At 39.5% G+C, this 23,845-nt stretch overlaps 1 protein-coding gene across 9 annotated transcripts; it reads right to left on the bottom strand.

The window, feature by feature from the left end:
• Nucleotides 1-990: 990 nt before the first annotated feature.
• Nucleotides 991-23,504, bottom strand: LOC111244114 (protein SEC13 homolog). Of its 9 annotated transcripts, none has more exons than XM_022790798.2 (6): nucleotides 23,348-23,504; nucleotides 22,634-22,687; nucleotides 16,915-17,175; nucleotides 8,865-8,980; nucleotides 8,150-8,330; nucleotides 991-6,509 (listed from the first exon to the last, which is right to left on the bottom strand). In XM_022790798.2, the coding sequence occupies exons 1-6, from the start codon at nucleotides 23,348-23,350 to the stop codon at nucleotides 6,159-6,161; spliced, it is 966 nt and encodes a 321-aa protein (XP_022646533.1). In that variant the 5' UTR covers nucleotides 23,351-23,504; the 3' UTR covers nucleotides 991-6,158. The 9 variants fall into 9 exon arrangements, with proteins under 9 accessions (XP_022646533.1, XP_086837655.1, XP_086837652.1 ...); XM_086981529.1 differs by having other exon boundaries at nucleotides 22,634-22,698; nucleotides 23,348-23,477; XM_086981526.1 differs by lacking the exon at nucleotides 23,348-23,504 and adding an exon at nucleotides 22,957-23,341.
• Between the last annotated feature and the right edge of the window lie 341 nt (nucleotides 23,505-23,845).

A 23,845-nucleotide genomic window follows, 5' to 3' on the forward strand; every position in this document is an offset into this window, starting at 1 on the left:
TATATATATTGGTATACAGAAGTGGTAATTGTAATAGTTAAATGGTCGCAGTGGTCAGAAGGCCAAAGCTAGACCAATGTACTATATTCATATATAAATATTATTATTATTGTTATTATACATTCATGCGTACACATATAGTTTTACAGGTCATGAGATGAAGTAAAGAAAGGCGAGGGAAGAAAACAAAGGACAAAGATGCTAGAAAAACAGTTCGTTGACACATATTATTGAAAGCATAAAGATGAACCAACGAGTGAAACTAGACTCTTAGAAGGCCCTATATATTGAAAAGAATGCTGAGACCGCTGACACTGAAAAGTTGCCGTTAACGTCAGCTTCATTATCATACGAGAAAAGCTGTAACAGGAGCGGAATAGTTATCTATTATCAAAAGTAAAATATATAGTTGGCTAATTATTTAGCTGTTCGAGAATAAGAGACGAGCTGGAGCAGATTAATCATTGCTGATGGGGTAATTAGAGATGCTACAGTAGTAGAAGAGTATTATCGAACGAAGTAAACGGACCTAATCCCTAGGTGGTCTGTTATTGGTCATAGTTGTGCTGCGCAATAAAGGATTGCACCCAGAAAGAGATCAGACAGAAACGAGGAAAATAAAGATGTTTGCTGCTGTGAGATTCGCAATAGTTACAGTTGTCGTTTATATATCCAGCTAATTAAAAATTGATTTGTACGTTTTAATTTGGTACGTGAGATCTTGTACAAGCGTTTGACCAAACTGACACTTATGAAAGAGAACGTCTAGATTTTTTGCCGGTGGAAAAGCTATCCTCGCACTATAACAAAGGAACTAATTTCATTTGATAATACTACTGAAACAACAATCATAGATCTTTGTACGCGTGACATTATATAGTCTACATTATTACTTATAATATATATATATAAAGTAAGGGCTTAAAGAAAGAAACGATGCAAAATTACTCTGTGCATACACTTAGATATTTAAGTAAGGGACGATACATATCGAATGTCAAACAAAACTCTTTATTTTCATTGATCTCTGTGAAGACGACACGTATCATCGCAATAGTTTTCGCCATCTTTTAATCTTTCGGATATACATATATACATATTTAGCTATTATAAAACGTAGAAATAATATATAATTTGTTCTTTATAAATCGTTCGATACTCTGGAATAAAAGCAAGACAATAATGGCATCAATAATAAAAGTCATCTGGCAGTGTTCTGTTTAACCTTCTCATCTCGTTGTTTTTGCACTTTCGTTACATACATTGTTCAGCGCTGTATTAAATCATGTAGCTAAATTATGGGTGTGGTGTCAGAGGGCATTCACATAATCTTCCTGAACGGTTTGGATAGGTAATAAATACCAAATGCTTCCGTCTTTTTCCCCTGCATCCTCCGTTATTATAATTTAGGTGACCGCTTTATAGCTAACTACATATCTTGTAGTCTTGAATTCGCGATAGCCACTTAGTATGGCCTTGACTCTTATTACAAAGAGGTCGTTTAACAAGCAAGAAATGTACAAAGCAAGCTCTTGCGTACACTCACACTTTGAAGCGTACTGATTAAGCCACACGTATGTATATGGATCTGGCTGAATCATTATATAGATCTCATGCCAAATCCGAAGTGTGGGAAATACGTCTCGGTTTCTCATCATTATTCCCTACTTAGGGTGACGGTAGCATTATCATCATTCACTACTTGTGCATACATAAAATGGCCGAATTTTACTAAACATTGTAATCCTGCCTTCGTTACATTACAAGATGTCAGTTGTCAAGAATCATTGCTTGTTAATGGGCTTTCTTTGTTACAAGGTTTGGTACCCATTGGTGTAACCGCTTGCCTCAGCGGTCTAAATAAGAGTCCAACTGACAGGCAAATGAAAACGTTCATCTCCTTATACGTTATACACATATACGCGAGATAAAATTGAATTCAATAGAAACCGCTTTATCTATAACGTGCTGGCCTTAATTAATCCGCGTTATCTTTCATCATGCAACCTGCCCTTCTGCCTTGTATGCACACTCGGAGTAATATAGTGATCGCATGACACAATCCGTACTATTTTACTCTAGTCGCGATATCGTCTAAGACAACTTCTCCAAATTCGACCTTTCTCGTTGCGATAGTTGTCTGTTAACTCATTAAAAGTACGAAACACCCTACTCATGGCTCAATATTAATTTCAGCCGTGGCTCCTATTCTCAAGTGCAGTGAAAGAACAAAAAATCAAAGACTCCAAACTATTTTACATTCTATATATATATATATATATATATATATATATATATATATATATGGAGCTCTCAAATGCCTCAGTTCAGAAGGTCTTTAGTTAACCTTAGCTAAAACTGGGAAAAATTATTTTTTTATGAGGGCAAATAATAGAATTGGTTAGTTTTCTTTGTGCTGGTACCTAAACTATATTTCTAAGATGAGTTAGGCGAATCTTGCCTTTGCTAATTGTGCGATAGCATCATGCGTTGCGACACACGTATGCTTTTTTAGCTTAAGCACTTACTATATATATATATATATATATATATATATATATATATAACACAGGCGATGCAATACATGAATAACGTACAACATTGTTACCTAATTGAGCAGCCCATATGCACATAAAAATATCTGGAATCTTGCGTCATTTAAAGGATCGCACAAAATTTTTCGATCTTCCAGATAATTCAGGTAACTTGCAGGGTCTCGGATGTCACTTTCATACGGGTGGGCGTAGGAAATTTCGCCGACATTGCACGTACTCCAGCAATTTTTTACAAACACTGTTTCATTTTATATACAATTTTTGCGATGATAAATATGCGTTCACGGCTTTTATACGCGACATTCAAACGAACAGCTTCAGTAATTGACGTAGATGTTACAGAGCAAGGGTAATGCCAGCTTGTCACAAGAGAACCAGTTGCTCAACTCGAGGAAGTTGAGTTTTGATGACCTATATATTTATCACCGTTTCAATCAACTTCTAGCGGCTCTATCTTTGACCGCTTGTTGGTTTCTGAACGGCCCGCTGAAACACCCATACAACCTCTCTAGAAATCCTTCATGCACACAAAATATAAAACGGGTAAGTGGTTTAGTTCAAAGGCCTATTATTTGTTAAATGTGGATGCTGTCGCCATACGATATACCTCGTATGTTCGCATCGACGTATTTAGTGGCTAACTAAAATAGATAAATTGATTTGTCTAATATGATGATTAATGAATTTCGTTTTTAGGTACATCATAGGCAGCCAGGATGTTCCTATTTACAATTAAAAATGTGTTTATCAATTTAGCCTAATAGTAGGCGCTGATACGCTAAAAGGTGACGAAAAAGGAAAAGAACTAATGCACATGAGTTACAAAAAGTACCTGTGCTTGAATGAGGAGAGTTATCAAAAAACATTATATGTGGCTTAATGTTAATCTGTTTACTTGTGAGATGGCTAGCAGAGCTAACTAAGAATCAATCTATACATTTGGAATAAAGATAATAACAGAATCTTATAGTTTCCTTGTAATAATCATCCAAATTTGTCCGGTTCTGCTATCACAACTAAACCCTTAAATGATCGGTTCAAACGTTTGATGTAACGTATTTGCCAACCGCCTATAAAAGTGTTGAAAAAATCTACAGTTTGAAAAAAGGTCCTCAGTTAGGAGGAAATGTTGGTTTACGATCGACGTCGCATCTATTTGAACTGTAGGCCTTATTTTTTTTTAACTGTTCACTTGATGTCTCCTAGTGTAGGATACCTTATCGGTCAATTGTAAGCCTACTTCTGCCTTCATCTTGCCGTCCTCCTGTTAAACCTGAATCCTTTTGTATGCCGTTATATCACCTACGCAAGCTAGAAGTGTTCACACTATTGTGAAGCTAACTTAGGGTCTCCCGTTGATCGCGTCAGAACGCTATGAGGTCACTTTTCCCCTGTTATATTGTCAAAAGCTTAACTTCAACAATAGTTCAGCACCTCATTTCACTTTAATTTCGCCTGGATGGCATGGCAAGTTTTACAAGAGTTTTTAAATCGAGTAAAATGTATTTGTTTTCTAAAAGCGCGTAAATCTTTTTTATGCGTAAACTATTGATTCGATACAGACATATCATCGTGGCAGTATTCAAATATACTACCGCTAGTTGTTACCTACACAGGAACGCCGACGAACGTACATCCACCGGTGACCAATAATGTGCCAAACCCACATGACGAATATTTGGGTATAGCTGCTAAAAGCGTGACGCCAAAACGCGTTTCGAATATCGAATTTGGCAAAAATAGTGAATATGTTAGTACAAGTACATCATGCATATATATATATATATATATATACAATACAACAGACGCTAATACAGGCGGTAAGATGGAGCAGATATAAAACCGTGAATCTTAGTACATTTTTCTCTCAGACGCCATGTGTTAAGTGCAGAAATAGGGTCACGTGTGTATCTGAAATTATCGCTGAAGGAATCAATTTTGGTTATACCGCGTCTCGCTCACAATACAATGGTTTCACCTGGTAGTGTTTAAAGGTACGAGCCAAAGCAGCTGTTCACCAAGGAACTAAATGAATTTAATTACGGCATCAGACAAAGAGAAAAAATCCATAAATGATAAAGTCATGTACAAAAAAATGTTCGAACATAGATGTGATGCGACAATGTCAAGATACACATTGAAGCCTTGTTTCAAAACCAAACAGGCAAGAAGGAAATTGCCATCAATTGAATGATCTACATAGAAGTTTAGTTGACCAGTAATCTTGCTCGAAAGGGCTGATAATACTTGGGAAACGACGGTACTAAGTTGCCATTGTAAGTATTAGACTCAGGAATACAAAAAACAATTATAGTATTCTTTTTTTTTGTAATAGTAAAGAACTTCAAAGAACACAAAATAGCATATGTCTGTGCAATGCAAAATCATTTGTAACATAAAACCAGTCGAAATTTAGACCAAGCCGTATTCAATAGCTGAGATTTCTTATTCATCCTTTCTCTCTTCCAGCCTGTGTTACGCATTCGATCTAACCGGGACCATTCGCATTAAGCTGGACAGCCGTTAACTTGTGGCAACTTATAACATTATACATTTAAGTCATGACAGAGGCACAGCTTAGCCCTCATTATATGCTGTAGACTACCATAGTATGTGTTCTATAACATCGTTTATATGGTTGCTTGACTGTATTATATTTTAGGCCATTCGTAAAACATTCCGTCTTACAAAAAACTTTATTGTACGTCATCCTCCGTTCATTTTAATTTCTAAGGGCTTCAATCCCTCCCTTGACCGCTCGCAACATCGCACATGTCAAGCGAAGCGGATTTATGTACTGCATATATATATACATATATATATATATATACTACTTATATTTCCGTCTTCGCTTGTAGTCATCCTTGGATGATATAGAAAACAATTAGGTGGAAACGGCTGACATGGTTGCGAGCGCGTGCGTACATCTATCTAAGCAACTCCCAGCGGTCACACACAATCCTATACTCCTAGAAATAAATTGTTTCATTACATGCCCCTACTCAAGATCGCCTCCAGCAACGATATATTCACGCAGCGTCAATTGTCATCATTGCAACATTCGTCAATCACAAGAATCAAACGAGAAAAAGTCGACGAAAGCCCCAACATATTGCTTACGTGAACATTAATAGCTGTTACGTGGACGTCTACGACTTTGTGCGCTGCTATATGTCTGGATTTATCGGCATGTGGAATCCCGCCCGGGCTCGCTCTAAGATATAATGTAGCTTTTTTTTCTTCCATTGCCTCAGTGTCGCATTTCGTTGCCGTCGTCTGGGTGCCATTCTCACTTTTAATGCATTCTGTTCGAGTCCTTAACAGCTGTCTCATTATTTATTTAGTATTTGCATTTTTCCTGCAACGTCCTTCATGTTCGATTTACTATTCGTCAATTTATAGTGTTTTCATGCGCATATTGATGCCTTTTTTTCTGTAAATTGCTCGCTTAGTCGTTCTTTACACGACCTGAGCTAGCATTAACAGTCTGTCTTCTGCCGGACAACGACGGTCGTTGTGAACCCAACAACAGCGTTAGGTTTAGCTTTGGCTTGCGTTTCCGCATAATAATACTAATAACTACTAATACCCTATGATTTCGGACTAGTCAGCATCGAGCTGTTTTGCTGCTGCCAGCTGATGTGAGGATCGCACTAGGCTTGTCGGTGGGAGAGGTTGAGGCATCGGCACGTTGTTCACTTCGCTGAACGTGTCCCATTCGCCGTTTTCACGCTCGGTCCACAAACTGACATTGTTATCGCCGCCGGACACGGCGAGTACATTCCCTGTGATTGCCCACGACACCAACCAAACGACGTCTCTAAAGCGGGAAAGCTCCTTCCTACGCCACTGGTCGCGCTCCTGGGTCCAAATAATCACACGGCAATCTTGGCCGCACGAGGCGATAATATTTCGTCCCTGACCTAAACATGGTGCCCACGCTACATCACGAACCTGGTAACAACGAAATGGGTGCGATAATAGACGTGTCAGCAGAGAAGAAAAATTAAATATATGATTTATGAGTTCGGCGGCAACAAACAGAACGTCTGGCTTTGCACTGTTTGAATTCGATTGAATTTTGTTTGTGAATGACTCTTTCTTATACTACGAATTCCTCTTGTTTACGAGATAAAATGGCTTATCTTTTAAAAGTTCATTCCTGATTCAAAAGTTTAATTTTATTGATGTTAGGGTAAAGAACTGTCAATAAATAGTCTAGGAACCTAAAATAAGTACAATGTTTCGCCTATAACAGAAATCAGTACAAATAAAAGCCCGTTAGGGTAAAATCGCTCTTGCATCGGTGATAGCAGTTTTGTTGAATTGAAGACAACACAGCATTCCTTCCTTTTATAAAAATCAATAGTAGCTAAAATCGACCGTACAGCTTTCCCAATAATGACAAGACGGATTACTGAAAAGGTTAAAAAAAAAATTTTGAAACCACTGAAAATGAAAATATTCGTTTTCTAAACCTTTCTCAGATCGATATTGTTCGTCGTGCTGATACGTTTACTGGATTCGGCAAGAACGGATAAGGACCAAATTAGTCCGCTCCCCACAAAATGATGTTAACGACTAGTTTCTTAGTTCATTATTTACAGCGCGATCGCTCCAGCGATGTCTTTACGGCATATCCGTTGCGTGCGATGAACCCGTCGCATCAAAGCACACGAAATAGGCAGAATTGGTCCGAGCACAGGTCAACGAAGCATTAGAAATCATGCTGTACCTTCCAAAAGCCGAACATACTGTTCCGCTTTAGCATAAATTCCGGCATTAGTTTTAGATATTAAAATTGAAATCATTCAAATAAGCAAAAGTATTCCAGTGACTCTCAGTCTACATCCTTGTCGCACTGCGGGGAAGCAGTTTTTAACAGGCAAAGTTAAAGTCGATAAAATTAGTTGACGGCCCAACTGTAACTATCTCAGAGGCTATTACATTTAAAACCCGTTGGAATATCAATGATTTTTTCATTCGAGAGCGATATCGCCGATTGAACCTGGCATTCGAAATACGCTTAAGACAACCAATAATCCCGTCGTTCTTCGCCCCCGTGGTAGCCTAGTATATGGTAATGTATTTGTCTGCTAGCATTATGAAAACGTTGTCTATGTCTAGGTTCGAATCCGGATATAAACACACTGTTCTGTGCTGAGACCCAGTCACCTGATGGAACGCTTAACGGCAGTTCTGATCGTAAAACACACAAGACAGAGACAGGTTTGCCAATAACCATTATTAGCTGGTAAGTAAGTGTATAAAGCGCATTTGCTGGCAGTTGGCTGGGGTGCCTCTGGGGTTAACATTAACGTGCAGCAATCGAAATACGATGACGTGTTCTGATAAAACAACCAGCCGCATTCGTAATACTGTTATTATCGTAATGACGCCACGCATCACCCTCTAATCCCAGTAGATTCGAAGCTAGACACTCACATTTTGCAGATTTCGTTAGTTATATGTAGGTCCTCCATATTGAATTTTCAATGTCGAAGAGAAACAAATTGTTCTTAGATGTTACACGATGTTTGTAAATAACAATTGTCAGTTATAGAAAAAGTTTTTTTAAAAGAGAGAATATTTACCCAGTCAGTGTGTCCCTCCAGAGTATGTTCGTTAATCCATTTATGAGCTTCTTCATCTAACTTCCAAATTTTCACTAGATTGTCGCAGCCACCTGTGACAAAGCGCCGATTCTGTAGGGCCGGTGCCCAACTGACCGCATTGCAGCCTACGTTATGCGCTTCTATCTTCACCGATTCCCACCTAGAAGTAAGGTTTGAAGCCCCAGTGCGCATACAAGAATAATGATCGTCATTGCTATCCACACACAGGTATACAGGGATGCTCGATTCTTGCGATATTGCGTTATAAACGTGGGTTTTCGTTTCTTTTTTGGAAACTTATTCGAACTCAAATTTTTCTGCTTTTGCATGAAAACCGTATTATTGTTTCCAGCTCAAATAATAAACGTCGAAAAAACATCTGATGAACGATCGAGCAGAAGTGGATGATGCACCAGCAGGTATCTAACACATAAATCAAATATGGTAAAAGGTAAGACTAAAGATGCCTATTAGAAAATCTGCCCACCTTGACAATAACTATTTGCTTCAAACTGTAACTTCAACTTACTTGGATCATATTTGACATCGGCAGGCTTTAGAGGATGTAGTAATTTTCTTATACTTTATTATTTGCGAAGATCTTTGCCTCTCACCATCCAATCTTATTGCTAATTATCTAAAAGAACTATCGGTGTCCTGTGAGACCTCAATGATTTAGAATTGATTCACAAACCGTGTCTCGGTGATGCAGGTATGTACGGAGGCCGTCATATCCGAGCTGCCAGCGGCGAGAATCAGGCCGAACTCATGCGGAGCCCAGTTGATCGAGTTTACCGATGACGTATGCTCCTGCATAATGGCAACATCAATGCCGCCCGTACGACATCGGCCCCGACACGAGCGAGTTATAGGACAGAGGGCAACAGCAGAACCACAACTAAGTAATCCTTTCATTTGTTGCTTATGCCACACATATTTTGATACAGTGCAACTGAATGGCCTGAAATTTACTAATAATTATACGCAGATCGGCACAGTACGTGTCCACCTTGTCGTGGCCATACCATACACCCCAAGGTGCGAGCTTTCACAATACTGATACAACTGGAACAACGACAACAAAATCTATTGATCCATGTCTGTATTCATTACCTTTTTCTTCGGATATAAATCAGGTAGGTGTGTGTATGCTCTGTATATAGAACATAATATAAATTTTATATACTGCCCATTGAGAACGCCGAGGGCGTTGTACACATATCTCTTATAGGCCTCTCTAAATGTAGACTTGGGTCAAGTAATATAGCTTACGAATATCTATCAGATTTGGCTATCTTTATTATATATTACGTAGTCAAAGGCTACCACAACACGTACATGTACTGTACCAATCTATGAGACAGTTATTAATAAATTTAAGGTCATTCAGCTGGATCATATTAAAAGAGATTTGATACCACCGACACGAATAGAGAAGGTGTATGACCAACTTGTTAAGATAAATGTTCACTATCATGAGCACGTATTCACCGAAATGGCGGGTTCTTCGTAAGCTTCTTCAGCTAGTTTTGTAAATATAGCTAAAGCTTCATTATTGCACGTGCTAGTTTAACCAGGTAATCATTATAGCTGGTGAAGGAACTAAAAAAGAAAACTTCAATTATAAGGCGTAAAGTTGAAGAACATGTCGCAGATATGTCATTTGACATTCTCTATAAACACTGTTGTTAGAGGGTGGCTATTTCCACCATATGTGATGACTAAGAAAGCGTTTTTCCAGTTTTTTCATTAGTGTTCAGGGTATAGGCAAAATACTTACATGTTAGCCTTCCTCCAAATTATTTGGGCACCCAGATACGCTGAGTCATGAAGTTATATTTTATAAGGTATCTTCACACGTTCTATTTATTGATAGTCGCTTAGTCAAGTGTGAATGTGCGCTCAAAAATAAAGGCTTAAAACGCAATTCCGTTGCGTTAATATAATAGAAATGGGGCATAATGAGCGTATCCCCTAAGCCCATCCTTAATAACGAAAGAATTCTGAACAAAAACAAAAATGCAATGCGATTACACGGGCAGCCTGTGACACCCTGAGTCAAGGGCCATCAACGTACACGCAGAGCACAAAAGACCACAAAAAACCGCCATCTTTTCGCAATGTAAACGATAGCCATACAAAATATGTGTACTTAGGAATTCAAGGATTTACGACGATCCTCGTTGTTACGATTACAACAAAAGAGCATCGGTTTTTGCCTCGCCCCTTTCTTTCAGACACCAGCACGTTGTCAACTTTCGATCCGATGGATATGGATTACCGTTTAGTACGCACACACCAATTACCTATCACGGAAAGGTTTTGCACGTTTCATCTAGTTAAGTTGATAACCTACCACACCCCAGACACTCCCGTTATAAAATTTCAATTGGTCAAGGCGTCACGTTACAACCAGTTGGGAACTACTGCTTATAGAATTGAAGTGTATAACGAACTTTTGGTTTGAACACTACTCGGTTCGACTTCAAACATATGAAACCGTTCCGTCTGAAAAGCGTGAGTTCGCAGTTAAACTAACCTAGGTATCGTTTAGGGTAAGTTAACTAAGCTTTGTTAAATTTATAGACATCAACTATTGTATCTGTGGAACGTATCTTCATAGTCGTGGTGATGAACATATAGGATCAGAAGATGAGTTCTGCTCGTCAAAGCTTCTTCGAATAGATTTCCTGTGGTGAAAAAAATTGGCCATTTACCAGTAATTTGATTAAATTGTACGCAGCGAAATTACGCCAGTCGATCGCATTTGTTATTCTCCAACCGGATAGTAAAAAAATCATATATATGCATCTTCTGGTGCTAAGAAACAAATTTATAGTCAGGGGGAACTATGTATACTAAAGCAACTCGTACGACTCAAATGTTCATTTAGCGCTGGTTCACTCTGCTGTTTTCGTCACTGTATTCCCATTTGGTTAAGAAAACATTAATGAAGGCATATACACTTTTCGACAAAACGATGTTATATCTTCTCTCACACAATAAACCGATCACCCACAAATTTGATTTAACTTATAGCATTGATCAAGTTCGCGGGATAAGACATGAGCGATAAATGTATCATTCAAATAATGTGAGAAATTATGCCACAAGCATTCCTTGGAAGAAGCGACAATTCGCACAGAAATTTACCTGTCGAAATCGGCCCAGCTTTCTTTTCTCATGAAAGTCTACTTCCAGGTAGGTGTACATGGTGAACAGTATTCTATTAAGCTTGGATGGAATTGATCCAGATCCCAGTTATATCAAATATGAAAAACAGGTTCTGGATAAGCAATTCGGACCAGCAAAAATCAATAAAGTCATCCCTCTAATAATCGCGTGGAGGCAAGAAAACGATATTCTACCTGTTACAAGAAAAAGAATTATGCTCAACGAATTTTGTCGCACTTGGTTGTACCAGATGGAACTCCTCTTGTGCAGCTTAAGCAAACAATTCATGAACTTTCGTAAACTCGCACTTTATTCAAGAGGTTCGGGGCTAAAGGAAAATAAAAATATTAGTCATTTGGAGTGTCGCAAATTCGCGGCGACATTAGGATTAGAAAAAGTTTAAGACCCTGGAAGAAGCGAAACGAAACGAATCCTAGGCTTGCCCAGTCTTTGAACTTAAATAAATATATACCTGATGGAGAAATGGTAACTCTCCATGTTAGTTACCATTTCTCCAAGTGTGAAGGTTGCGACGTAAATCCAGACTAGATTTGAATTTACTGACTTAGGTCCTATGGGCAAATTAGTGGTGCTGATCAACTGACCGCTTAGGAAAGTCAAACTAAGTGTATTTAGAAAAACGTTGTTCATGGGGTTTTAGAGGGCAACCAAGTTTTCTCCCTCAATGCGTTAAAAAATAATAAAGGCCAAGTATCACAGTCGTCGGACGGATAATGCCGATCTTTTTGATTGATTTTCACACATGGAGAGAAGTTGCTGATCCTGTGCAATAGCCAGATCAATCAGTAGTGGGTTGGGTGGCTGCTGTGCTCACGAAGAACGGCGTTGACGACAAATTTAATTGGAACAAACGTTTAAGGCTACGATTTCAACTTATTGATTAGAAATCATTAACGAACTACGCGCTGTGTACCACAGCGTCTGTGTCCTGTATACTATGGCGGCGATTAGATCAGCCAATTCTACTCATCAAATTTCTTTGTAAGTCTTTGTAAGTTATCTTCATCGCATGTATTTTCGAAAATCTTCCATGCATTGTTTTGCTATTTACACGTGCATGTTGAGGCTGCTTGTACAGAAACAATTTAGGTTTGGATACAAATCCTACGATAGCAGTTAGTCAAAAGCAATTCATGTTTATACTATATATATATATATATATATATATATATATATATATATATATAGTATAAACATGAATTGCTTTTGACTAACTGCTATCGTAGGATTTGTATCCAAACCTAAATTTATTTCCTAAACCTATTTTCTCTACATTTTAACATATCTGCGACTCTGTTTGGCAGCGTACATAGATTCCCGATTCAACAACATTTGAACAGATATTTTTATTCTACCATTCGCTTGGAAAATTTACTAGGCATATTCGTAAAGGTCATACATAAAAATAATAAAATTGTAACTTTTTTTTATAGACTTGCTTATTAAATATCTATTATATCAGGCTTCTGTTTGCTCTCTGAAGATTAGATACGCATGCAAAGTGAAAACTTGAAGTAAGTTTAAGCTTTTTCATCCCGCTCAGGGCCTGTAGCTGCGTTCAAGTGCACCTCCGGCAAAACCACTTCGAAAAAAACTGGCTCTATTCAAATGACACGGCTGAGATTGAGCAATACCAAACTTTACGCCAGTTCTTTAAATACATCTCCCGTTCTAACTACTTTTAGGTCTCCCTACTTTACTCCGAGGTGGCAGACGATGTTCTGCCTTTTACACCACAAGTCTCTAGACATATACATGCATATTAGAAATTGCCATCAGGAGGAGAACTATGTTCATAGCCCGTACTTAATTTGAAAGCTAGCCATGTATAGGTACTCCGCTTCTGCTAATAATGTATGTTGATATTACTGAACCCGATCTGTAGAAAACGATTAATATTAGCGCTCATGTATGTGTGCCATAATTAAATCCCGAACATGCGTTGAGATTAAACAATAATATTGTATAGTTGGTACAAATAAGCGGAACAAATACTTTGGAAGCATTTTTATTATACACCTACATATTTCCGAACAATCACCATGTAGGTCATTTAATTGTTGAGTCTGCGTCCTTGGCAGACAATAGCCATTATCATCTCAGCAATATTTACAGTATCTAGTTTGGCTTTAGTTTGGTTAATGGAAATAAGAGGATTAATTGCGATTCACACGCTTCCATCTGAGCGAATATAGCTATTGAAAAAGTCACATTACATCCGCTTACATATTTTTCCCTTCATCTCTCCGTGAGGCTTCTTGTGTGTTCGTTTGAACTGTTTATAACAACTATAACAAACACAACTGGGGCTCGTAATTAGTTTTTTATCGTAAAGTGCGAAAATGCTTTCGTAAAGTTGTCTAAATAAGATGTATATATCAGCCCGACAGTCCAGCACTGCCGCTTGCAGGACACAATAAGATCTGTTATATTTTTTGTTATATAAAGTTTCACCCTATTAAATATCGTCTATCAGAAAACGTGTGTCGACGTGCAGTGATCGCCTACTGATTCGTAAATGTTCTCATGATAAGCGCAGACTTACAATCGCGCCATCCACCGCAAGGGATCATTACATCTTTTTGTTTGCACTAGCGACAGCGAATAGCTGTAACAAGCCACCGATAAAAATGTCATACAGTGTCTCCGTATCGCCTGCGTATCGCCGAAGACGATCATGCATGATATTTTCTAGCGACAAGAAGCTACAACCGTAACAGCAACAGAAGCTGCTGCCGCCTCCGCTGCCATCTTCCAGAGCAAATCCACGTGCTGCTTTTCCCACTGCTATTACCATATAGATATCTACACATCATCAAGAAAGGCGACCGCAGGAATCCAACCAGCAGCGAAGTTGTGAGTCCGCCTTTCATCCACAACTCAAACTTGTGTATTATAGCTCTGTTTTTATCTATGTACGTTTCACTCTCGCTGACCGTTTCTCCTGCTCGGCTTGTTATAATGTAATGCTCTTCCTCCTACTAGCGAAATGTGTAAGACACTCAATAAGTCAAGTTGCCGGGGTCGATCCATTGACTGACCTAATAATGGCAGACATGCCTCGGAGTAAGTAAGCTAAGCTATAAAATCGCCAACATATTTTAATTATCTAAGAACTTACGACATAAAGCAGAGATCAGCTTGCTTTAAGGTAGTTATTATTACGGTTGTTCGAGTGACAGCAGCAGCAACAACAATAAAAACAACAGCAACGGGCGGTAATAAGCCAATCTCATTATAACAATTGCTGCACGATCCGCTACTGATTTCCGCGTTGATTCGATGATCATAGGCCATCTGACGCTGGCGGAGCAAAGACAGTTAACAAAAGTGGCAATCGTAGTAACAGATAACAACAATGGTGATGTTGGTGGTCAAATCGACAGCGTCAAACTGATGTACTGCGCCGAACCATCACAAAAAGAGAAGAAAAGACAATGATGCACCAAGCCGACTGCTTTGTTCTGTTGGTCAAGCGACGGGCCACCATAGCGTACCTGCCAAGGGCTCCTGCCGTGGAAGTGCGATTACCTATAACGAGACAAGATATGCCGACTACTACGGTGGCGGGACGCATATGAAGCATTGCACTTCAAGGAGCAGCTTCACCGACCACTGACCATCGAACCTCAAGAATTTCGAGATGAATAGTTTGTAGCGATGATGCTCATGAAGTAGATAATTAAGATTTCCATGTCTATCAACGTGAGTGGCGACGACAAGGTGACAGAAACGTTTAGCTTCGTGGCTGCTGTTGTTGGCAACCCAGTTCTATGAAAGGAATGAATAGATAATATTCATTTGTCTGATTAACTGGGTAGTCTGGGTTTTGGCGAGTGCTCTTCGCTAACAGGGCCAAGAATGACGATGACAAAAAGTTCGATTAGGTCAATTTAATAACTTTACGCGTTCGAAATGAGGTAACAAAAAGGAATACCCTGTATGTTCAATCACAATCGATATGTTATTTCAAGAAAATCTTTTACTTTAAGCAAGTTGTTACGGGGGCACGCATTCCGATAGGTGAAGGGTTCTCTATTGGTGGTGTACAACCCTATTTTAAATAATTTACTGAGCTCCTCAACATTTCATTCTGCAGTTCCGTTAGTTCCAACAAGCTTAGACTACAAACACTCATTCGTGTGGGCTGGTGTCCACACTAAGTTTGCATCTGAAGCTATATGGTGCAATGCACATTTTCCCTTATGCCGTTGGAATCTTCTCTGTGCTATTTAATATTCCGTACTTGATTCATTCAACTTTTCGTTATTCCTGAGGATTCCATTTCTTTCCAGGTCTCGTTCCTACTTTCCTTAGGGAGTAGGAATTCTTCGAGGAAGCCACACACATCCTCACCAGATTTCTATAATGAATTAACGCAACGCATCAATGACACACGCAGCACCACCGATCAATAGGCGTCAAGATGAAATAGTAAAATTTTACATAATCGCTTCCAAATCGGCCTTTGTTTACATCAAAATAACTTAGTTCGCCTATATAGCCGAATATGGGCAGTACCCTATATCTCTTTTTACGGGCGCGTTTGTCATTTATCCATTTCCAGAGCACTGCGTTTTCGTGAAAAAACTAAGCTAATGGAGAGTGCACCGCTGCAAACAGGGCACAGAAGGACATGTTCATATGCAGGTTAGAGGATGTCTTAGAATAGTCTGCAGATAAATTGTCTCCAGATGAGCAGTTATAAAATAGGACGTCAAAGACAAAACACGTGTACGAGGTTTACGTAGCACATGCTAGTCAACCAGCCACGTACTAATTGGCTAGCATGTATTAACGGCGAAGTAAGCGCTGTGCGAATCCGCGTGGATTTTAAAATGCGAAAGTCATCAAAAACATGAAACACTTAGATTGGTTATATGTTGACTCCGATGCGATCACAGCTGAACCTAATTTGACACGGACTTTTCTTATATCTTGCTTGTGGCCCAACTACTTGAGGATAATTAAACCTAATCTGAGTTGTAGCGATTTTTTTTGGTCGATTGGCTCGCTCTCATTCTTCTTATATGGTTAATAATAAGCTATTTCGATAGCAGTCAATGGTTTTTGCCAAACATTAATTAGGCTCATTGCTTTCATTAATATCAGCGCCAAAAAAATATTTAAACCGCACCGTGCAGGGCAAAATTAAGCGAGTGTAATGCGTGTTTTTCATAACTGTTCTACTTTACACGCTTGTATAAACTTCTAGTGGACCTAAAAGTTAATGTGACAGAAGGTGGATCTTCTGAAGATATAGCTATTAAACAGGGACAACTACTGGCTCACTACTAATTAAGTGGTCTATGTCAGAAAAAGCTGATGTACCTAATGTAAAATTAAAGCACTCATTTGTCAAACGGTTGACTTCAAGGACTTATTATTTGTCGATTGCAACCAGCCATTAATGCTGCTGAACACTATTCAGTTGCGTTATTTCCAATAGTTTGACGTAAACGGAGATTTCTGGAAAACACTATGCGTATTTTTGTTAGTTTTCTGTATCTTAACAATTACATAGCTAAATTAAAAGCCGTTGCACATACCTTATAGGTGAAGATATTCGTCCAGTCGTCTGGAGTAGGACCCTTTTTCCAAACGATGACCGTCTTATCGTAGGAGCACGTGGCAAGGATCGTTCCAAAGGTCGGATGAGCCCAGGCCACTTGCCACACAGGACCTTCGTGACCTTCGAGCGTTTTGATCAACAAGGGCTTCTTGTTGTCGGATATGTCAAACACTTTCACCTTTTTGTCCGACGAGCATGTTGCAAGGTACAATCCGTAAGCGTCGGTTTGGGCATCATGCTATGATTAGAGTTAGATGCAATTGAAATACCGAGAAGACGAGGGAAAAAAGGAAGATAAGTCTAACACAACTTTTCAACTATTTAATCCTGTTCCGTTTCGGCTGATTCGATTTAGCTATGTAACTCTTTTGACTGATGAACGTTCAAGATACTATATTATATAGCAGGTAGAAAAGGAAAAAACAGGTTGAGAGATCCACGATTTACGACAACGGTTGAATCGCAGATTATTATCAAACATGATAAACGGCTGATTAGAAATCGGTAAAAAAGTTTAGGCATTGTGAAAATCAATGGTTATTTAACAAGATGTTTAACGTCAGTAATAATCTACATTTAAGGAGTTTTGATGAATTTTGTTAAGATCAACTTAAAAAAGATTTAACGCGATAATCCGCATGGGGCCGAGCCTCAGGCTAAGTAATGGTCTCGTACTCTCGTTAACCGAGCTTGCTTGAAGTTTATATAATAAAAATGCATGTTGAGTTTTTATATTTAAGTTAGCTATACACTAACCTATAAAAAAACTTCAGATCTGACTAAATTAGAGAACATAATCGCTTAAGAATAATATAATTTGTCTTAGACTTTTTATCGAGAAAACTCAAATTTCAAGGAAGCGGTTTCATTTGACAGATGACGACGAGCAGAACAGCGTAAAGCATGACACGAATCCAACTGATCTTTTTAGTACTATTAACTGATTATTGAGCCTTTGTAACAAGGGACAACAACTGACACCGACTGGACCACACAACTGCTATAAGCCCTTCTCGATTGAAAGACCATCTACTTACAAATACATGTAACACAGTGCAAATAGAGAAGCAGATTAATCCAAATCCACTTCCACTAGATGGTTAGTATTGCAAAATACCATTTTTTCTAAGCGCATTGGCTAGTTACAATAGTTACTTAAAGGACACATCGCGTCCATAACAACAGATGCCATTTAAAGTATCCCATGTTGTATTTAATTGCAAAAAATTCCATGGTGCCATTCCAGTGTATCTCAGTTGACTCAACGATTATACACAGGCTTGAAACTTTTCATTAAAAAAAGTTTGCATGTACGAGTATGTTTCTATACTTCTATAGAATTGAAAAGCCTTTTTCCAATCAACCAACTACCAATTCGGGAGTCTATTATTCTCTGACATAGTAAAAATTTAACATTAGCAACATATTACTTATGCAATTTACTGGGGTCTGGAAAGTGTTTAACAACTCTTTGATAAATTTATTTATAGTTAAATACCTTAAAATAAGCTGTCGCCATTACATTTTCGAGATTTCTCTAAACTCCGGACAAGTTCCTGTCTCTGCTATGTCTCTCTGCTGAACAAAGATGCGGGAAGGCTTAAAATCAGCCGAACTTCGAGTTATTATAGGTTTAAAAAAAAAATCAGCAACCTCTGCTAAACTTTCCGGTCGTAAAATAAGAGTTATCGCGAACACACCAATCTGGCTTTTATCCAGCGTTTACTATCGTGACCATGGCTCTTCGAGTTTGCATTACTGCGTTCTATCCTCGTTATAATTTCAAACGCTATTCTAGGATACAGTACATACGGTACGGTATATACGATGCGGTACAATATCCATTGCACTACTGTTTCATTAAAGGACACCGAACACTCTCCGATTTATTCCCATTATTAATCTCCATGTGGCTGTTGACTAAACAAGCTATACAGCTCAAGTTGATAGAAAGTGACTACTGGAAATGGCTTGACACATGCACTTTGGCACACAGTGCTCAGCCGAAGGACCTCGTCGAGGATCAATTATACCAGGGCATGATGAGACGCTTTTAAAAAGAGGACTTTATTGTTCAATAGCTTACATTAATTTTTTCAACTGGCAGCGCAATGCGTTTGTTACGCGTTTTTGTTCGCAATGTACACATCCGTTCTATCGATTAAATTAGGACTACTATGTAATAAGAATGATGCGAAATGCTTAAATCGATCTGTGCGCACCGTAATAGAGCTTAACTTACATCATGTTCTAAGTCAGCTGACAAGCGAACGCAGTTGAGGATCGTAGGTTGGGTATATGTATTGTATCTTATATATAAACATTACTAATGAACTTATCATTAGCAACAAGAGGTGTCCGCAAAAAGTCCTAACAATGTAGTCTATTCCCAAAACGACATGGCTACATGAAAAATAGGACAGGGCTCACCGTATGCGACTCTTAGACTTTTAAGAGTGTTCCTTAGATATCTTAGATATGTATGTATGAAATGCATAATTCCTATTACGCGCTGGACTAATATGTTATTCGGTTGTAGAAAAACATATGTAACGGTATACAAACTTATGCATGATTGGCGGTATTTCGTTGATGAAGTGTGATAGATCAATTTTTTGTCTTTACAGATTTTGTAATCCTTATGCCCATCAAAAGTTTCAGGTTACTTTGGGAACTAAGCAGCATTTATAAACGTGAATAGCATTTTTGTGTGGAAAAAATTAACAATATCATTTAAAAAAGGTGTTGACTTGCATCCAATAATTTGTCATTAAGTTTAAGCACCAGCCATTATTGAACAATGATGCGGAGTATGTGTGAATTGTCATGTTTGAGAGGCGACAAAATATAATCAAAACCCACGATTACGTCGCTATTCCCAACAAATACGACTCTGCAAGCTTCTCCATATATAGTCACTGCTATTTTCAAACTAATAATTATTTATGTCAAGAGTTGACTACACATAGGGCAAGCATCGTGGCTGAGCTGATATGCCCGTAGCTTTTGAGTTAATGTATATACATACGTATATAATTTTTTTACACATATTACCAACCTACACTACCGCTCTACCTTATGCATAAGAAAGACGTCTTTTTAACTGGCGCTGGGTGCTGGCCGACTGCTCAGTCTGTCAATTTTTCCAACCAACGAATCCATTTACATATCAACAGCATGATTCGATTTAGCAATCAATTAATCGTTATCTTTCTCCGCTTCGTCTTACCGGTGAGCGCTGGGGCGCTTGACGCTCGATACGCATTTCGAATGCACTACACACAGTCAATACTGAGGCTGGAATAGCTCGCTCTACGACAGACAAGTAATGAGCGTCTCTTCGCATAGTACACATTTACGATGATCGTTAAATCGCCACTACACAACAGAGGCAAATATAGCACCCGCAGGCCCTCCGTACCAATCGTTACTGTTGCTGGAATAGCCAGTGAACCTGCACAGAACTTGCCTACAGCCAGCAGGTAAAAAGGGGCTTGCTTTTACAGTTACCTGTAACTTTCAGTTGCGTCTCTTTAACCACTAGGACCAGCAGCCCATTGGCCCACCGCTGCTACACATTTATCTAAACGTTGCTGCGCTACCGTAGCGTCAGCCAACAACCGCGGAGCATCGGTTGCTGACCATTTCACTCTATAACCGACAGCAACCTCTGCAGCGAACAGCAGTGGTAATCGTAGGCCCGGCACACGAATCGACTACGAGTCTCTATAATGAGAATCTCGTTGTCAACATCATGTCGTGTCGATACCCTTCCAGGCACTTCGCCCCATCGTGGTCGCTCCCCACGCTAGCGGTTGTAGACATCTCGCACGCAACCCATAAGAGCATTGTGGGTCAGTGCGTAGCCAATACGCTTCCACCAACTAACTTGCCGCCTGACCGCACGGCAGATCACAGGCCGGTAGCAAACGGCAGACCGCACTCGTAGCAAGCAGCTGCAAACTCAACTTCAAAGAAACACCTTTTACTGGTAGATCGGCAGGATACCGCCGCGACCGCTGCTTCCGTGACAACAAAACTAAGAAAGGGAGCGAATGCAGAGCAGTGAAAAAAAACTATCGGAAAGAAGGTTAGGAATAAAAAGCCCTGAGTTGTTTCGGGATCCCTGTTACGTAGTTCAGTGGTTTCAGCAGACACGGAAAAAATAGCACGGGGGGCAGCGAGAGAAATAGAGACTTGAAATGAGAATGTGCTAACCAAGGTATGCCAGCGGTCACGGCGAATACATGAATAGTACGTTTGTCATAACAGCACTGCAACAGTCCGCTCGCCTGCTGACGATAACGGTTCAAAAGCACAACAGAAAGAAAGCGGAGTAGACCTAGCTGCGCAGAATTGGCAAGACACGCTGCACAACAGCTGCGATTTAGAACTTACTTTGGAGAATAAGCTGATTGCATACGTCAAAATTTTACTGTGTATTTATATGTTGCGGATAGATGGTAACTTTCAGAGCTCCTATCGCCAGCAAAGCACCCTTGGTCTAACTGTTTTCAATAAACGCCTAGGATTTTACGATACAAAAAAAAACAATAAGACACAGAAAAACAATTGCATCATTTAACACTGTTACATTTCACGTAGGCCTAAAGATAACACAGCAGTCCGCATGCTTATGCGACAATCTAGATTTGCTTTACATATTGACCCAACAAAAGCCAAAAAGTTACCTTAAAAAATAGCTTCTAAAAATAGATGGTGACTGCCCCCGCCTAGGTATCAAGGGCTCAAAGTGTAGGCACACGACGCAACAGGTACCTTTCGATGTAGTAGTAGCAGCATGAACGGCTTCGTACAACGTTTTCATTTCGTAAATTAGCTACGCATTAAAACACGTTAGCATAGCATGATTAGCTTTGAGATTTCCATTACGGTCGTTAGAATCGGGTACGTATAATCTTGACGCAAAACAGGCGGACAGTTCGTCTAGCAAGGCAAGCTTTTCGACACGTATAAACTTAAATAGCATATATACTGGCTCTGCGACCAGAGTCACCCGGAGCAGGACGGAAGCATGTTACTTTGGGTAGATGTTATGTCGAAGACAGCCTACCCTACTTTCAGTTTACACAAACTCCAGCGTAGATTACAAGGTACTATACTAGCCCGTAAATATGCTCGTTCGTATGTGATCGCTAATCCATCAAATAATTAGAACACCTAGATATAGAAAGGCAGAGCCGCCGATCGCACTTCGTCTATCACAAAGACGACCTTTTCTACTACAGCAAGACCGAACATCTCCGTGATTTATATTTATTCACTAACAAAATGCCCAGTAACAAACATAGGGTACATGAAAGGACAAAATGCGGCCCATGGGAAGCGCGCATATTTTTTTTTTATCTATTCTCATTTACTTAATTTCAATAGCCATACTTCACTGGGATATATTGTTGACTACAAAACCTAACCAAGACCCACAACGTAAAGTGAAACTTCACGCAAAAATTTCACGCTTGGTTTCTCCGCATGTTTCTGTAGAAACAACAGCATGATCAGCTGATTATAACATGCGATACCAAATAACACCAGCCGAACACACGCGGCGAATATGTTATGACGTCAACACTGTTTGAACAAAAAGGATGGCAAATATCGGGGAAAGAAGGAATCACGGAGACGGTGTTGCGACAGAGCAGATTTTGCATAGTAATGCCCGAGCGTGTACTTACGACCATGTCTTCATGTGAAGTATCCACAGTGTGCGTGTGCTCCACCTGCTCCACCTAGAAATCACCTCACATGTACAACGAACCATACACACCTTCATTATAATCACTCGAGAGGATAAATTAGTTAAATTTTACTAGCTTCAATACCTGGAAATGTGCGACCTCTCGAAACCGCCGACCGTTGTTCCTTAAAGAGGCGCGCTAGAAAGTCCCGACGCAAAAATGCGATGCCCGCCTTTTTGTGTTTTTGTTGTTATTATTATTACTATTATTATTACAACTCACACGTAGATGAAAAAAACAAAAGGACATTCTACTTCTACCTGCTGAGACAGAACCATTACTTTTCGCAGTAGCGGAACGTCCAGCTGAACGACACATCACGTTTACTCTCAATGGGCGGGCGGGCAGGCAGACTAACTGGCCCTCAAACACACACACACACACACACAAACACTTCGCTTTGCGTCCACACATGGCCGGGCGAACTAATCAAGCTACCCAACTGCGTAGCAAATTCGCTGTTCGTAGATATTCAACAATAAACAATAAATTCCTTCCGTGCAACTCTTCTGGGGAGTCTGATACCACTAGGTTTTTCGGGGGCAATTTTTCTTCCCACAAACGATTTGAAACTTTGATGCACAGCCTGTAACACAATTGCCATTTGCGGGGTGTGTGTATATATATTCAAACAGTGCAGTACCGCATTACCATGTTGGTAGCAGTGGCCTGACCGTAGAGAAGAGCGCTGTTATCTTCTCAACGCGACCCTCCAGCTTCGATGCCTTCCTACACTCTGACGACGAAACGCATGCTGCTCTGTTATCATTGAGATGAGAATACTTCTTCTGTTGTGTACTCCGCCACTCGTGGAGAGGGCCAACCGTTAAAATTCGGAATAAGTCGCACCATTCACACCCAGGGTTGCCAACTTCGTATCAAAACAGCGTACCACAAACGTATTTTTTACACAGCTAACTGATATAGTTTGGTGATTCTTCCCGCAAATCACTTCGTTTAACTTAAGGGAATTGCTGTAACCTCGCGTCGAGACGATATTTGGCTATCCCGTATACCATACACGAGTGAATGGTAGTGATTTTTGACAATATACTGTTTTGTCAATAATCACTGTTACGCGGAAAAAGTAAGTGCCAAAACTTTTAATTTCTTCGCCGCTAGGCCAGGAAGTCGGCCATCCTGAAAACC

Source organism: Varroa destructor, unplaced genomic scaffold (genome assembly GCF_002443255.2).
Source record: "Varroa destructor unplaced genomic scaffold, Vdes_3.0 BEIS01000002.1, whole genome shotgun sequence".
Lineage (NCBI taxonomy): Eukaryota > Metazoa > Arthropoda > Arachnida > Mesostigmata > Varroidae > Varroa > Varroa destructor.

What these genes read in the sequence shown, in the direction of transcription:
- LOC111244114 (XM_022790797.2), bottom strand. Translation starts at nt 20,292, where the DNA reads ATGTGTACTATGCGAAGAGACGCTCATTACTTGTCTGTCGTAGAGCGA. An exon ending in AAGCGCCCCAGCGCTCACCG is followed by an intron (nt 17,176 to 20,166) that starts GTAAGACGAAGC and finishes CTCTAATCATAG; the next exon opens with CATGATGCCCAAACCGACGC. An exon ending in ACCTGCATCACCGAGACACG is followed by an intron (nt 8,331 to 8,864) that starts GTTTGTGAATCA and finishes CCTTACTTCTAG; the next exon opens with GTGGGAATCGGTGAAGATAG.